The sequence below is a fragment of the Camelus bactrianus genome, chromosome 26 (genome assembly GCF_048773025.1).
Source record: "Camelus bactrianus isolate YW-2024 breed Bactrian camel chromosome 26, ASM4877302v1, whole genome shotgun sequence".
Classification (NCBI taxonomy): domain Eukaryota; kingdom Metazoa; phylum Chordata; class Mammalia; order Artiodactyla; family Camelidae; genus Camelus; species Camelus bactrianus.
In genome coordinates, this window is record NC_133564.1 from 26,709,086 (window position 1) to 26,726,535 (window position 17,450).

The 17,450-nt window shown below is 42.3% G+C and overlaps 1 protein-coding gene across 37 annotated transcripts in view; it reads right to left on the minus strand.

Moving 5' to 3' along the window:
• Positions 1–17,450, minus strand: part of POFUT3 (protein O-fucosyltransferase 3) — a 356,913-nt gene that overhangs the window by 298,865 nt on the left and 40,598 nt on the right. For 27 of the 37 annotated variants that reach the window (XM_074353460.1, XM_074353452.1, XM_074353453.1 and 24 more), the window contains one exon: positions 10,005–10,871. The exons of 6 other annotated variants lie outside the window; for them this stretch is intronic. In XM_074353460.1, the coding sequence (XP_074209561.1) occupies positions 10,647–10,871 (225 nt within the window). In that variant the 3' untranslated portion in view covers positions 10,005–10,646. 4 more of the 37 variants (XM_010953206.3, XM_074353449.1, XM_074353448.1 and 1 more) reach the window with 4 other exon arrangements.

Genomic DNA, 17,450 nt, shown 5'->3' on the forward strand with positions numbered 1-17,450 from the left:
TCTAGGGGATGAGATGCAACTTGGGACCATCCTAAGCAATATACAGACACACGTTAAATAAATGCAGAGAACACAGACGGCCCCCATAAATGTCAGAGTTACCTGGAGCAACCAAAGGTCATTATGAGGCAGGCTAGTCAGAGAAAGTTTCCAAGAGATTTTAGTTCCTGGCAAGGGAGTATGATCTCTCCATAAAATCTGAACTTACTGTACATTGTTGGCATTTCAAAGGCATACACAGCTCCGAAGGACTTCTTGATTGCTTTACCCAACTTTCCGACACTTTGCAATATTACCTATTCTTCAACAAACATTTATCAAAAGCCAGCTGACTTCCAGGTGTCCTTTCTCCTGGGCCTGTCACCATCTGTACAGAAACAAGAGACACCACCCAGGCTTTCTCATCCCCTAGGGAAAAAAAGGAGCTCCACCTTGACCTTCTGCACTCAGCACTCTGAACTGACACTTAGCTTCCTCTTTTAAATGTGCTAAAGAACTAAGTGTATGCTCTTTGGTTGCATTTTCTGAGTGCTTATTGTCTTCTCTCTTAATGTACCCTAGCCTCCCCAAATATTTTTTATTACTACATATTATATCTACACGTCTACCACTAGCACAAAAACTTGGCAAATTAATTATCCAAATTAATTATCTATGCTTGGCTTTAACTTCTGTTTTAAATTATAAGGACTTGAATTACAAGTATCAGCACATGAGAGGGGTTTTAAGATAGAAGGAGGCTGCATTCATCCTCTCCCACAAATACATCAAAAATACATCTAAGTGTGGAATGATTCTCACAGAATACCTACTGAACTTTGGTAGAAGTTCTTGTATAATTGGAACGATAAGAAAAATTGTCACCAAATCAGATAAACAGCAAGGTCCTACTGCATAGCACAGGGAACTATATTCAATACCTTGTAATAGCCTATAATGAAAAAGAATATGAAAAGGAATACACATATATGTATAACTGAATAACTAACTGTACATCAGAAATTAACACAGCATTATAAACTGACTACACTTCAATTAAAAAAAAAAGAAGTAACAGTACGTGAAAATATGGCCTACATTTATTGCTAATTTTAAGTGGGAAATGTTTTAAATCAAACACATTTGTAGATACTCAAACACTTTTTAATTTACTCGTGAGCAGGCTTTAAATTAAGGCAGAATATGCTACTTAGACATCATTAACTTTGGTAATGTAAGTGTGTATAGGTGGGATTCAGATTCATAAATGAGATTCATTCATTTATTGATTCTGCCAGGCACTGTGCTGGGCACTAGGAATATATACAAAAAGTGAAACAACAAAAAACAAAAACACCATCTGACCTTCAAGACAGTCTGCAGGAGACAAACACATAAACAGATCATGAAAATTACTAAGTAGTATGTCCTGTCACAGACACTGCAGGACAGGTTCTCCCTCCTGACGGCAGGCGCGTACCAGACTAGGCTAAGACAAGGGAGCAGGAGACATGATATTACAACGAGACAACTGGCAGAACCTGCCTGTGGGACTGCAGCACTGCACTGCCTAGAACACTGGGGGGGCCTCTTCCCTCCGCCTGGGGTGGTGTCCAGCAGAGGGCCTGGCAGTGCAGGGACTCTCACCTGCAGAGAAGCAGCAGGACTCTGAGTCTCTGAGAAACAAAACATACGAAGTCTCTGATCAGCTGAAAGAAACCAGAGAAGGAGAAGCTAAAGAAATGTGGCAGGAGAGTCACTCCCAAAGCCCACCTCCTCCTTATAATGCTTAATTGAGCCAGAAGGTAGAACCAAAAGTTAAAGAACCTTCCCTGTGTTCTTCCCCATTCCCTGTAGGTGTGCAGATGTGCACATCTGTAAGTATGTACACGTGAGCTTAACCTGTCAACGGTTCAGACCATTTTGAGGAATGGGTTGCACTGTTCCTGCCTTGTCTCCACTAGAGTGCCATCTTGGTGATCACAAAGGAGAAATGTACAAGGTGTCATGAAAGAAAAGAAGAGGACATAATAATCACCTCTGAGAGTATTAGGGAAGGTTTCACGGAGGAAATAATTTGAGCTGAGTCTTGAAGGATAAATAGCGATTCATCAGATACTCCAAGCAGAGGAAATAAAACAGTGTACACAAAGATGCAGTGGTATGAAGAAAGCAATGAGTATTCAGGCAACACATAATGAGTTCAGTATAGCAGAGCCAGGGGCATATTTATGGGGGAAAGGTAAGAAGTGAGCTTGGAAAGTCAGGGACGGGTTATATTAGAAGAGTCATACACCAGAGATTGACACATTGTAACTGTACTTCAATTTAAAAATATATATATATATATATATATACAAAAAAAATTTTTTTTTAATTTAAAGGAGTCATTATCCCAAAGGAGATGAGTGGATATTAAATTAAAGGATGCTAAGCTAGGTAGAGTTTGACATACAAGAGAGAAGTTTTATTGAGAGAAAGGCCCCAAAGTGATCTGACCACAAACCTGACACCATATAAATATATTGGGAAAAGGCTACGCACAGGTCAACTGAGCTGCGAGGTGGAAGGATGTGGCGTGTGACCTTGCAAGAGCTCCACGGAGCTCCTGAACTTGGTGGGACTAGACTGCAGTTGGTGTAGCTCTACACTAAAACAACAGCAGAAGGAAGGGACTGATGTGAATACATTAGAATTGCTAAGTGGGATGGGTTAACAGGGGAAGAGAAGGCAGAGAAGGAATACAGATGATGCCCAAGTGTGCGATGTTGGTGATTAGACAGATTTACGGGGGAAAGATCTTGACTTTCATTTCGTTGAGGTCGAGGGGTCTGGACTGCTTCTAAGTCAAGTTTCCCAGTGGGCAGTTGAACATACATACTCGATCACGAGCAGAAACATGGCTTTGAGGAGAAAAAAGGATTTCTGGTGTCAGAAGACATATCAGTGAGTGTCTAGGGCTGTGAATAAGGGAGTACTGACTACAAAGAAGAACAACGGGACTTACCGGGGTGACGTGCACGTCCTATATCTTAACTGGGGTGGAGGATATAGAGCTGTACACGTGGGAAAGAATTCACTGAACTTGAAACGGGTGCACTGTAGTGTATGTGATTATAATGCAGTAAAGTCCACTTTTTAAAATGTTTTGTCGTAAGTAAACTAATGACAGTTGAAAATGTGAAGTGGATCAGGTGGATGAGAAAGGTTACAGAGCGAGGAAAGAAGAGGACCTAGGCTAGAACTGTGCAGATGGGGTAAGAGAAAGAAAGTCACAAAACCTTTAGCCAGTGTTTAGTGTTTAGTCATGAAACAGAACTGTACCATTTTAAAGCTCTTTGGGGCCTTACATGTCATCTAGTTCTACCTCACTTTACATATGAAGGAACGGGGGTTCACAGTAGGGTAAAATGCTTTGCTCGAGGCCACAAAGGTAGTTAACAGCCAGCAAAGGCAACCCAAGACGCAAGGCAGGACTCCTGGGCCTGGGGAGGCACTGTCCTGGACCACTCCATCAGTGGGACTCCAATGTAAAAGGACACCCTACACCACAAAAAGAGGTCCCACTAGTGTCCCACTGAAGTTGAGCCATGTATTTCTTTCTCTTTGTTACCTCTTCCTTGTGCAGTGCACATCAAAGAGCCACCTGACCCTAAGAGCTTGTAAAAGGGCTTGGAAGGAGACAGGTGCTCCCGATTGCCACTACCTGAGATTTTGGAAGTAAAAGAAATACCGTTAGATCAAGATGTGCACCACTATGACTGAAAACAGGAGGCGTTTTCTTCATCACACGGCTATACATCTGCAAAGCAGGGTTTTTCCATTTTGTTTTCCTGGGATGTTACATCTCTGCATACTGCACAGACAATTTAAGACAAATCAAATAAATGAACATGCCACATGTCAGTGAACATCAGGACAGAGGAAGTGCAGAGAAGGTACTGAACAATTTATCAAGCCAGGCACCACCTTGTAATTTTTATTTTCTTTTACTTTTAAAAAAAAATGAACTCGCATAAGTGAACTTTTATTTATAATGAGAAAAGAGACAAAATGTTGACTTCATTGGTGAATACCGAACAGATGGAACAGAAGCATCTAGGGGAGAGGAAACAGACAAATGTGGTTGTCATGGTTTCTCTGAGATGCAGTAAACAGAGGGACCCAAATGGACAATGAAATCCCCCACTGGGAAAAAAACCACATGCCGCTCCTTTCTTTCTTAGATAATTGCCAAGCTCACTTGGAATGCCTAGAGTCCATGGGAGATGCTGCCACTCACCTCTGGCTGTTCTCATGTTTACCCTGGAACCACCCTCTCCTCCTGTATAACAGACATCAAACAATTAATGCTACTTCCGATTAACTAATTACCGTAGTGGGCAGTGCCCTGCAGGAATCTGTGAAACACGTAAACCTGAGAGAAGCTGGACACTGCCTGAGACCAAGTTCTCTGTTTAATTGGGAGCAGCTAGCACGAATGCAGAGAACAGCACTGTAGAAGATTGGTAAATCCTGGGAACATGTTCAAGTTCCCATTCTTAGCATCTCTTTCCAGTCATCTCCAAATTCACCTAAATCCACCTCCACTGTATTCTAGGTAACATGTGAACCATACAATAGCTTGATGTAGCTGCATTGTCCAGTCATGGCCCCATCATTTGTTCGTGGGGGTGTTCAAAAGGGAGAGAATGGAGGTAAAGAGGGACCTCATCTTAAGAGCTTTTTTGAGGCTCAAACTGAAGTCCAATGCGATGAAGACTGTCTCTCTATGATGGCAAACAGGCAGTTGGAAACTCAAATGTCTGGCTGAACTCACGTTTTGTCTGGAGGTTCTGATCACACTGACACGAGGTATTTTCCAAGGTCATCGCAGAGGCTGCCAGCGCTGAGATCAGACTGTTCAAACCCAAGTTCGACAGCAGTCCCCGCCTCGCTCCTGCCAAATCAGATTCCTTCTTGTCCACACAAGATGAGGGGTTGTTTTCTCCTGGTTTTCCAAACTGTTCATGAATGACCCTCCAGTTTGCAAAAGGGCTGTCTGTGCAGCCCGAGCAGAGCCCCTGTGTCGAGGTGAGGATCGTGTTTATGAAACACTGATTCTGGGGTGATGGGTGGTGTGGCTGCGGGCACCTGAGCCCACCGCAGGCAGGAGGAGGAAGACTGGTTCACCTTGGCTGGGCTACCCGGCTTCCGAAGCCAAGAAGAGCAACTTTTAGGTTGTTGAAATTTACCTCTCTCATGAGTCTGTCCCCAAAGCCCAAAGCCTGCAACATCTCATTTCCTGTTTGGGGATTTCCTGAAACCGAAACGGAGATGTTGGCCTCTGTAAAGAAACCCGTGGAAAGAAAAGCTTCTTCTCTGGAACCATGACTGTGAGCAGCAGCTGCAGCATTGCCAACCTGATGCTCTTTTTACATCTTCCCAGAAGGTGCATTTTCCACGTCCTCTTCATTGCCCAAACCTTCTGTTTCTTGTCATTCTCATTCCCCCAACCGCCCGCAAACTTTTTGAAAATGTGAAAGCCTCTTATAATAAAGTTTACTTGGAGGTGTTGCTTTTCCAAAAGATGGGGGCAGAATATGAATTTTGGGAACTGTGTCATTGCCTATAATTGCAAAATTAAAGGAAATTCTGGATAAGCCTCAAATTAGAAAGAATCACAGCCCTGCTGACTGCTGTCTTTGTTTCTCAGACCTGGGACGTGTGTGGGGAGGGCGGAGATGGGCATAAGTAGGCAACAGGGAAATGACATCATACCCTATTTTCTTTGACCTTTAAAGCTCGTTTTCCATAACACAGTTTTACTACATTTTTTTTGTGAGTTTCTGTTATGAGCTCCACTCCCCAGCAGTCCTCTGTGAGCTCTGCTCTGCCAGCCCTCACTTCAGGGTAGTGGAAGCATTTGTGTGCACAGAGTTGCATGAGCCTCTGAAAACAAATCAGGTGTGAAACCATCAAATGGAGGCCTTCTCAAAGATGGGGATATCTTTTAAGGCCAACTTATAGGCTTTTCCAAGTGTTTAATTTCTCAACATTCAAACCAAATTATTTATAATTCCAACATCACAAGAAAGTTTCTGAAGACACACATTGACTTATAAGTAGGCTCCCTTCCCCTAGTAAAGAATTTCACATTTATCTTAAAACTAAGAGCAGAACTGAATTCTTCCCTGTCAGTGGGATAAAGGGACATTTTATTTTTTCAGGAGTACTGCAAAGAATTACAGCAATCTCCAGCTCTCCCCATGGGAGAAAACAGAGCATGGCGGAAAGAGTATACACAAATAAAACAATCTTGGGTTTGAAACTTGGACCTGTCGATTACTGGTGTCACAGCACTGGATGAGCTGTGTTATCAGGGCTTTGTCCTGCTTCACTCTGTTAAACTAACATCACATTTCTTTTACTACAAGCTTCCACCTTTCCTATCTCCAAAAGGTTTTTATCTCCCTTTCTAGTTATTCTGATAAAAATCTAAGAACATTAGGGACCTAACTAGTCAAAGGAATTTTTCTTGGTTTGAATTGCCTTACAGAGAGAAAACTGCTCCAGGCTAATACTGAAGCTGGGATGCAGACCATGAAGGGGGAAGGCATCTGTGATTATGCTTCGTGACTTAAAGATGGTCACCTAAGTGACCGGTGTTCTCCCAGACTAGCAGGTAATATTATTTCAGTGGTGAAAGGAGTCTTACTAGTGGTGTGTCAGCTATGCACACGATGACTGAATGCAGCCTGTAAGAGCAGACACCTTCAGGTGCCACAATGAAGTGACCGTTGACTCGCCCCACCTCCTTACTCAGGGGTTGAGCCACACAGCAGAACTGCCCGCCCAGTGAGCTCCCCACGGCTGTTCCCACTCCCAAGTCACTTCTCACTCTTGCTGGAAATCACACGATGTTGACCGAAGAAATGACTCCTCTTCTGGGGAACAGGAATAGAACAATGGAGCAAAAGATGAAAAGAACTTGAGAAGCGCTTGGCTTCTAGACTGGCCAGCTCACTTCAAACGTGACCTCCCAGTGCTTTGAACACATCTTGTCAATACAGCACGTTTAATACATTCTATCAATAGAACCCATTTATATCACATCTCGTGTTTCAAAGAGAGTAGCAGAAACTCAGGAAGTAAATTCCATCTTACGGGGCTCTTACAGAATAAAGAAATAAAGACTCCCTGGAAGTGACTTCTATTTTGCTGGAGTATTTCCACTTCCACTCCCCTGCTAGAACTAGAATGTAAGCTCTAAGGTGCCAGCGGTTTTGTCAGTTCCATTTATTGCTGTATCACTGGGGCCCAGAATAATTCCTGGCACATATTAAATGTTCAATTAGAAAATACTGGACACTTCAATAAATTTCAGGCTGCCTGACATTCTGAGTGACCCAAATAATGATCATTTCCTTGATACATTTTAAAAATATTTTTCTTGTTCTTTCATACACTTTTTTTCTTGTTTTCCCATTGGAAAAAACCAAAGGCTTCTTTTTCCCTCATTGAAAGCTCTGATTGTCTTTTATCTTACCTCAGTTTTCAAGTGATCAATAATTTTAAAGTAATCCATTGGAAATTCCATTTTCACTTATGGAACTCTTCAACTGAAAAAATAATTTAATTTTAAAAATTGCTCTCTGAAAGACTTATACGTGGAGAACTATAAAACATTGATTAAAGAAATTAAAGATGATTTAAAGAAATGAAAAGATATCCCATGCTTCTGGCTTGGAAAAATTCATATTGTTAAAATGCCTATACTACCCAAAGCAAGCTACAGGTTTAATGTAATCCCTATCAAATTACCCAGGACATTTTTCACAGAACTAGAACAAATAATCCTGAAATTTATATGGAATCACGAAAGACCCAGAATTGCCAAAGCAATATTGAAAAAAGGAACAAAGCTAGAGGCATAACCCTCCCAGACTTCAGACAAGATTACAGAGCTACAGTAATCAAAACAGTGTAGCACTGCACAAAAACAGACACATATGGATCAGTGGAACAGAATAGAGAACCCAGAAATAAACCCACATGCCTACGGTCAATTAATCTTCGACAAAGGAGGCAAGAATATACAATGTAGGAAAGACAGTCTCTTTAGCAAGTGGTGCTGGGAAAACTGGACAACAGCATGCAAATCAATGAAATTAGAACACTCCCTCATTCCATACACAAAAATAAACTCAAAATGGCTTAAAGATTTAACCATAAGACAAGACATCGTACACCGCCTAGAAGTCAGCGTTCAGTTTCTGAAATACTGTACTTGCTATGTGATCAAAGGCCAATGTTGCCTATATTTTCAGATGAAAAAGTGAAGACTGTTAACTAGCATTAGTCATCATTTTCTTCAACATTTCTGAAAATGTTTCTACCCGTCTCGACACACCACTTTGAAAATCAGTATTTGGGAATAATCTAAGTGAAGGGTCCTGACGCCCTAACCAGAAAGTTGCCCTGCAGGAAGTCCCTCACAGCATGAGTCATCCTCACAACAGCCCCGTGAGGTGGGACACTTTCTCAATCATATTTCAATAATAGAGACACTGAGGCTAAGAAAAAGGTGTGATACAATGAGGTCAACACAGATAAAACACATGGAGAGCTTCACATGGAACTTAGAAAGCAGAGCTCCTACTGTGTAGCACAGGGAACCACAGTTAATACCTTGTAATAACCTATAATGAAAAAGAATATGACAAGGAATACATATGCTGTATACAATCACTACGCTGTATACCAGAAACTAACACAACGTTGTAAACCGACAAGACTTAAAAAAAAATTTTAAAGTTGGGGTTTAAGACATACATGCAGCATATAAACACTGAGTATTTGCTTAAGGCATTTATGAAGGAGAAACTACCTGATAATATCTCACCAGCGGCACAAATCACAACTTGGGCTTTCTTTTAAGAGTGGGAGAAGAAAGGAGGGGAGAGGGGAGGGGAGGGGAAGGAAGGGAAGGAAAGGGAAGGGCTGGAAAGGAAGAGAAGAGAAGAAAGAAACAAGCATACAAACAAAAATACCTCACTTAATACACAACTTAAAATCTGGCCTTTAACAAACAATCCCCCTTTCTAATCCTTTTCCTTTTGAAATTATCAGATAAAATGGCAGAGAGATAAAATCCTTTCCATCCCCAATCCTACCCAATAAGTATGCCTCTTCCTCTAATGAAGAGTGGGCTTCCCTTGCTAAAAACACATGATGGCCCTTCACTAGTTTGTTACTATCTTGGTAAAAACACCTATGAAATGAAGCTTCTTAAACAATTAAAGAATGTTACACAGAAAAGAACTTCAAAGACCAGCCCTGCCACTTCTTCCTGGTACAAAAAACTAAGGACAGGGAGGTTAAGAGACTTGTACAAAATCACATTCCGTTAATGGCAGAGCTGGGATTGGGAGCAACCCAGTCACAGGGGAGAAGCAATGGGACCCTTCCTGCTTCCAAGAGAAAGCAGTGGTCTCAGTCCTCAGTCCTCTGGCACAGCGGAGGGAGAGCCACGGAAGGAAGAGACTGCCCTTGGCAGGGATCAAAGAGCAGGTGTGGCCGAGGGCGCTTTCCCAAGATTCCCCCTCAGGCCACATCAGGGACAGGTGTCCCCAGGACCCCTCCTGTCCTCTGGAACTTTTGTCTTTCCACAATAAAACATACCAAAGCCATCGCACGGCGGGTGGCCACAGGCTGTGGAGTGATCTGCACGCCTCCCCACGCGCACAAGGAAAGAGAATGTGAGCCAGTGTTTTCTGCCTGGTCTTTGGTGGAGCTCCAGCAGAAGCCCCAGACAGACAGATGGACCTACTCTGTTAGACAGGGAATGCTCCCAGACCGTTGGGGCCGCCCACCGCTGCAGGCCGTACATCACCCCCAGAAAAGACAGATCAGCCCCAACACGGCGGAGATCCCATGGGCAGGCACCTCTGCTCGCCCAGGGATCTAAGCGCACAGGAGGGCCACCCGAATCAGTGACTTACTATTCCTCTGTGCAGAATAAGGGACCCTTGGGAAGTACTCACCGATCAAAACACACAAGGAGACACGTCTTCGCAAGACGTTCCACGTTAGGGAGGAGCAGGGGGAGGAGACAGGGTGAGGTGACAATAAGAAAAGTGGAGAGGTGGCTGAGAGTCTGGAGAAGGCAGAGACGTGCTATGTTCTTTAGATGCGAGTGGCTAGAAGAGTGCTTTCTCACAGCCTTCCGGACCCACTCACATCCCTGGACACGGCCAGAGGGGCTCTCTCACTGCCAAGTTCTCACACACTGCATGTTCGTGCTCAGCACCAGGACCCTGGGCTCGCCAAATACCAATAAATGCAGACGGTCAGGTGAGGATAAGCGTCCATGGCTACGTGCTCTGCCTTCCTTGCAGGGTTTCCTGGCAGCAAGGAAAACGCTCATCTGCATTAGGCGAATTTCCACAAAAGGTGGCAGGTACTTGGGTCCATACTGAAGGTGACCAGTTGTCCGTAAGAAATATTTACTTTTTTAGTACAAACAGTAGAGAAGTGAACCCTAAGGGTAATTCAATCTATCATTCGGTAGAGCTCATTATGAGTACTGCAGCAATTAATTCTTACCCTAAGGATAGTCAACAGAGCAGCTGTGACATTCAAATATTAAGGCAGCCTAGAAAATAAAACTCGGACACTTTCTGGTATTAGTCCTTGAATACTAGAGCCCAAAACTCTTGAGCTGAGAAGTTTTGGTTCCTATCGACCAGCCTCCTTAGTGCCTGGGCTTCTTTCTTGGATTGTTGGAAGCTCGGTATCCACATCTCTCGCAACGAGCTCCGGCGTGGGGCCAGGGGTGAGAAAGAAAACCTTGTAGGCTCCGGACAGCTCAGGTGGGTAACGTCTGCCTGCCACCTTTTGGGTGGCAAGCCCTGCATTAAGAGAAGAGGGCACAAAAAGATTTAAAAATATGAGATGAGTTAACACAAGTCTCACGTTCCCTAAAGCAAGTACCCTCACTCCACAGAGTCCCCACAGTTACACTGCCGAGCAGCTGAAGGAGAAAGCAAGCATCTGACGTTAATTGAGAATATTCCGTGCACTGGATACTCTTCCAGGCACGTTACTCAGATTGCCCCATTTATGGCAGTAAACATACCAAATAGGTACTAAGTAGGTATGACCACCCTGTTCGAAAGAGACGGAAGCTAAAGCTCCAAAAATTTTTGTAAGTTGCCCTGAACAGTGTACCTAAGACTGACCCCAGCTCTCTAAAGCGGTCCCCTCCCTCTGGATACTGTTTGCTAGTCCGTTTATTTATTCATTTTATTTCCCCCTATATCCCACTGCCATTACCACCCTTCCCACAGGCAAATATTTTAATGCATTTAATATAGGTCTCTGTATTTAAATGTCTCTGTGAAAAAAAAAATGTGTTCTCCTTTTCTGGGCACTTATTTTTAATGTACTTACACGTTCCTACGTCATATATGTCATTCTGTTACTTTTTCACCAGGCGTTGTTGGCACAGGTACATCTAACCCCTTGTTTTTCATGAATTTCCACTGCACTCTGTCTCCTACACCAAGAAGTTTCCACCACACATTAATAACACCTAGCATTTGCACAGGACCTCCGAGCTTTCACAATGCTTCCTAGGGACATGCACTGCTCTGAGCTGGTCCGAGCTTTGTCTGGTTTATTTCCATGGACTCCTAACTAGTCTCCTTGACTCCACCCTTAATCTCCTTCAGGCTAAACTCAGCATCTCTTCCCACTGCAAGATAAAGTCACAGTCCTTACAGTGGCCTGTAAGACCCCCTCAGGATCTGGCCCTCCAATAATTTTCTGAAGGAGGGAGAAAGGAAGGGGGAAGAGGGACAGACAGACAGACAAATTCCAAATGGCAGCTTGAACACACACACCTAATTTCATTTTTTCCTGAAATGCCATTACTATGAGAATAAAAGAATCATTTTTAAAAGATATTAACCTATAAGAAATGGAAGAATGGACAAGGGCAGAAGAGTAAGAAAATGTCAAGAGACTGGAAAGCAGAAGGGAAAACAGTGAAATCACTCATCAGATTAAAAACAAAACAAAAACTGAATTGTGAGGCAGCAGGAGAATGAGCTGAGAAGTAGCCTGCTCTGGACTGCAGAACCTGGAAGGCTCAGGAGGCAAGAGATACTCCTGGAAGTGGGACAGGGGGCAAGAGATAAAGAAGGATCAAGAGAAAGTGTTTACAAAGCAGTCAGATACTCAGATTCCTTCTCTGACTCCTCAAGGCCAGGAGTCTCCCTTACCTGACAAAAGACTAGACGTTCATTCTCTGGAGAAGTGAAATACAAGATCTCTGATCTGGGAACATGAGGTGAAGCTGAGGGCAGTGGTGTGATACCATGAACAGGATTCAGGGATATACGAGCATCAGATACTCAGACCCTCCTGCCTGCTTCCTGCGATCCATTATCAGAATGCTGGTAGTCGAGCCTTACAACACAAGCAGGAAAATGAAGAGTCCGTCACTGGGAAATATGTTATGTCCAGGAAGACATAACTCAGGATTCCCTAAGGAAATCACCTAGCCAAATCACCCTGAAATGAAGCTTACAGCCCGTATGCCCCACTCATTCTCAGAGCTGCCAATCAAACCACCCTAGCATGAGCAGGTTACCAAAATCATCTGAGAAAAGTTACCAACATGAAAGACAGAGACAAAGAAAAAAACTTTAGGAGATAAAAGAAAACCAATGAAATAATCAGATGCCAGAAAAGCAAATATTAAGAGAACAACAACAAAAGAAAGATCTTAGAAGATAAATATTAACAAAAATGAAACAATCACTAGAAGGGCTGAAAGACAAAGTCGAGATATATTCCATGAATTAGCAGAAAAAGAAAAAGAAACGGAAAAAGCATCTGCATATTGGAACCTCCTGGACTGTTTCTTTAACACTAGAGGACAAATCTCAGAGGACCAATATACTAATACCAAGAGTTTCAGAAAAGAAAGAGCAAAGGAAAGAAATACCCAAGGAAATAATTTTAAATCTTCTCCCCAGATTAAAGGACCCAAGTTTCAGATAGACAGGGCCCATTGAGAGCTCAGCACGACAAAAACAGTCTCTTTTATGAAGTTTCAGAACACAGGAGAAAGAGAGAGATTCTACAGCCTTCCTGAGAGGATAAGATCAATTCTGAGGGTCAGAAGTTAGGATGGTTTTGGATTTCTGGACAATGACACTAGATGTTAAAAAGCAATGGTGACTAACATTAGCAAGTAAAACTTCAAGGAGAAAAGGGATATTTGCATAGCCTCAAAATATCTTCCCCTCCTCAAATATTTATTAATTATTGTGGTGGTTTTAACACGTCCACTAATTATTTTCTACTCTTCCCTCAAGAAGGTGATGCTTAACTCCCCTCCCTTTGAGTGTGGATTCAAGCGACTCACTTAGTGGAAAGAGAAAATTAGCAACTTCATGGCGGAAAAATCAGGCAGATACCACCTTAAGCAAGGGACCAAGGTTAACATCACCAGTTATACATCATGTTGGTATCATTCATCCCCTGATACGATACAGTGAGAAGACCCTCTTCAGCCCTGCAGTATTACCAAATCCAAAACCCAAGTCTTAACATGAGAAAACATCTGGCAAACTCTACTGAGGGACATTCTGCAAAACACTAACCAGTCCTCTTCAAAAGTGTCAAAGTTATTAAAAATAAGGAAAGGCTGAACAACTGCCACAGACTGGAGGAGACCAAGCAGACATGATGACTACAATCTGGTGTCTTGGATCTGATCCTGGAACAGACAAAGGATATTAGTGGAGAAGCTGGGGAAATCTGACTACAGTCTGTGGTTCAGTTAATAGCAGTATTAACAGTCAATATGAATTTCTCAATGTTGACAGTTGTGCCACAGTCATGGAAAACATTAACATTAGGGAAAGCCAGGTGAAAACTATCTGGGAACTGTACTGTCTTTGTTAACTCTTTCGTCAATCTAAAATCATTTCAAAATTAAACGTGTTTTTTTAAAGGCAATAACAAAATGCCTTCAAAATTCTGAGAAAAGCTGACGTCCACTGTACATTTACTTTCAGCTAAACTATAGCTTAAATGTTAGAGTAAAATGAAGACATTTCAGATATCCCCCTTCCACCCTCTCAGGAAGCTAGAAGAGGGTTAGCTTCAACCCAAACAAGGCATACAGGAAACAGAAGTGCCAACACACAAGAGAAAAAGACAGAACAAGGATTGAATTAGTGATTTACAAATATAAAAATAATCGAATAAGAAGATAATTATTAACTAGAGGGAAACAAAACACTGTACAGGCAAGGGAAACAAACCACAGCAGACCACATGGCTCATCTCTGAATAGGTTACATAATCATGGTCACATGAACACCCAATATCAAAAATTTAGTGTATAAGCATGTGTTTAGAAATATTGATTCAGAAACCAAAATAATAAGCTAAGTATGGTGATAGGTGGCTGCTTCTGGGCAAGGACAAAGGGGAAAGAAGTGGAAGACTAGTTTTGGTTTGGTTTCTTATTTAACCAACTTTGCAGAGCTACTTGATGCTTTAACCTATGTGCATATATTTCTTTTTCTAAAAAAAAAAAATTTATGTGAAGATACTAGGATTTATAATGTGTTAGGTAATGATTAGAATCTTCATTCATACCAAATTCAGAAAGCAGAGCAGAAAGACCAATTTGAAATATAACAATGTGGGTGCTTACCTATGGTTGGATAAGCATATCCTCTCTTCCTTAAAACTCCCAAAGGAAATATATGAGAAGATACTAGGGGTGGTTAGCCTGAAAAAGAGATGACTTTGAAAGAACATAAAGCTTCTTTTGAAGCATCTGAAGTAACTATAGATGGAAGAGTGAACTAACTTGCTTGGTAGAGCATGAAGGATGGAATTGCCCAAATCCTCCCTTCTCTTGGGAACCACTGACAGATAATCATTGAGTTTGGCTTTCAAGAGACTGGAACCAGAGTTAGGGATTCTTTACCAAGACAAAACTGAGCAAAAAAAAAAAACCTGAACATAAATCCAAACCATCAGGAAATTTTAAGACTTAAGATCTGGGAAGTCTAAATACCAACCCAAAGTTCAAAGGACCAGAGGCAGGTTCAAAACTGGGGTTACTGTAGTCAAAGTTCATGGCTGAGTAGAGAGTGTATTTGGAGCACGAGCAGAGTCAAATAAAGTAGGCCCAAAGCAATTACCACAAAACAACTCTGGAGAGGCCATTGCTCACTTTTATTGACTGACAGGTACAGATGTAAGGCTGTATCCCAATGAACTACAGTCAGAAGCAGGTAGCTAAGAATGAACTATGGAAGTCTGGGTTCAATATAAAGACCAATATAACTGTCGAAACTAACAAAAGATAGTCTTCTCCCCTGAAAACTAATAAAATCGCCAGCACTTAGAAATGTTCCAACATAAATTAGTTGATGACTTGTTCATGATACTTGAATCACCCGTCAGCTGGACGTTGTACTGACCACATAATCTTCAAGGAGCTTCCCAACCTTGACCTTGCATAACTGTCCATATGAGAAAGTCAGTAATAATACTCTCTTTCCTTGTCTGCCCACTCAAGAGTTCTCTTAACAGTGTAGGATTAAGTTCCATCTGAGGTGGCATCATAGAGAAAAGAATTTTGTGAAATGGACTCTTTTAACTCCAGTGTTCTTCCAGAAATAGTCCACAGTATGACCTGAAGGAAGTGTGTCTGATGAAATAGTTGTGACATGTTTAGAAGTAGCTAACTTTCAGCATCCCAAATTGCCTTTCCAGCTGAGGTCCTGGGCAAAGAAACACACTGTTTCTAAAGTACAATTAATAAATATTTTGCTTCCAAGGAGAATATGGCTCCTATGTTAACAATAAGGAAGAAGTCAGATAATCTACAAATTCATAACTTTTCTTGAGTCCGTCGGGGAACTGAGATCACACGGCAACAAAGTAGACTGAATTCCACAGTGAGAAGCCTCTCCAGGGAAAGATGGATACAGGATCTATTTCACCTTTGGTAGAACACAGGAGAAGGAGGTGACCGCCACGCAAGTAGGTAACAAGGGATCAACTAAACTTTTATCAAATCCTTAAGGTATGGGCTATCTTGTCAGCTTGGAATAGGTGGAAGCCCTAGGCATAACAGAAGAGTTCGAATTCACTGAAAAAGCTCTTTTCCATGGACCTCCATCAGATGCTCAGAAGGAGACTGGGGCCGGGGCAGGAGACTGGAAATAGCCCTACTCCTTGGCTGAGTGCAGGAAGGGTGGCCAACTCCTGCAGGGGACACTCAGGAAGCCCATTCCACCTCCCCAGATCCTTCCCTCATAAAGAGAAAAAGCCTTAAGCCACTGAGGAAGCAGTAGCAAACCTTCTGTCCCCAGATCCAAGGAGAAAATCTACCCTTCCCCAAGGCAAAACATCTATCTAATGGTTCAGGGGAAGCAGGGAATCATTTGGGGCTGTGGATCCTACAGTGATACCAGAAGTCACCTACCCTGGGGGGAATGATACAAGGCAGAGTTTGGCTGCTGTATGAAGGAGAGGCAGGAACTGAGAAAACTTCACTGCTGAGGTCCAGGAATGTAAAGCCTGTCGAAGCCTAAGGCTGCCAAGACAACAAAGAACCCACCCTGCCCACACCCTGAGCCCACAGCTAAGTCACAAGCAACTGCAGTTTCCTGCTGATGGAGGAGCGAGAACAGGGAGACCTCCTCTGTGACACAGCAATGCAGGAACCACCGAAGCTGAGGGCACAGGAAAAATGCTGAGAGAGACTACTTAGCCCCAGGTCCCACTGTAAGCACATGTAATAGTGCTTAGTTACCAAGTAATTATTACGACTGGAAAGATTTGAAGCTGTGGCACACTAAAGATAACAGTAGCAACACAAACCCAAACTTAGCTCTACCCCCGACTAGACCAGCTTAACCTACACACATTAACAGCCCAACAGAGAAAAAGGTATGCCCATTTCTGAACATAAATGGTATTTACCTCAGTCTCTGTACTTCTAGACATGATGTCCAGTGACCAATCAAAAATCATGAGACATATTTTTTCAAAAAACTGTCAAGAGATAAAGCGATCGACAGAACCAGACTCAAAGATGACTCAAATGTTGGAACCATTAGGCAGGAACTTTAAAATAACTATCAGTAATATGTCAAAGAATATAGTGGAAAAGGTAGACAACATACATAAGGGGAACTTCAACAGAAAGATGTAACAGAAAACAAGAGTCAAATGGAAATGGTAGGATTCAGCAGCTGAAGGGATATTGAATTAGGTGATCTCCGAGCTATTTCAACCCTGGCATTCTATGATTCTCAGACCACCACTTCAAGAAGGTAAGAGAAGAAAAATCAAAATAAGGAAATGAATGACTTACATAGAGAAAACACGAGGCAGCTGATAATCACCCAGTTGGAAATGATCCTTTAAATCTTCAATTTAAAATA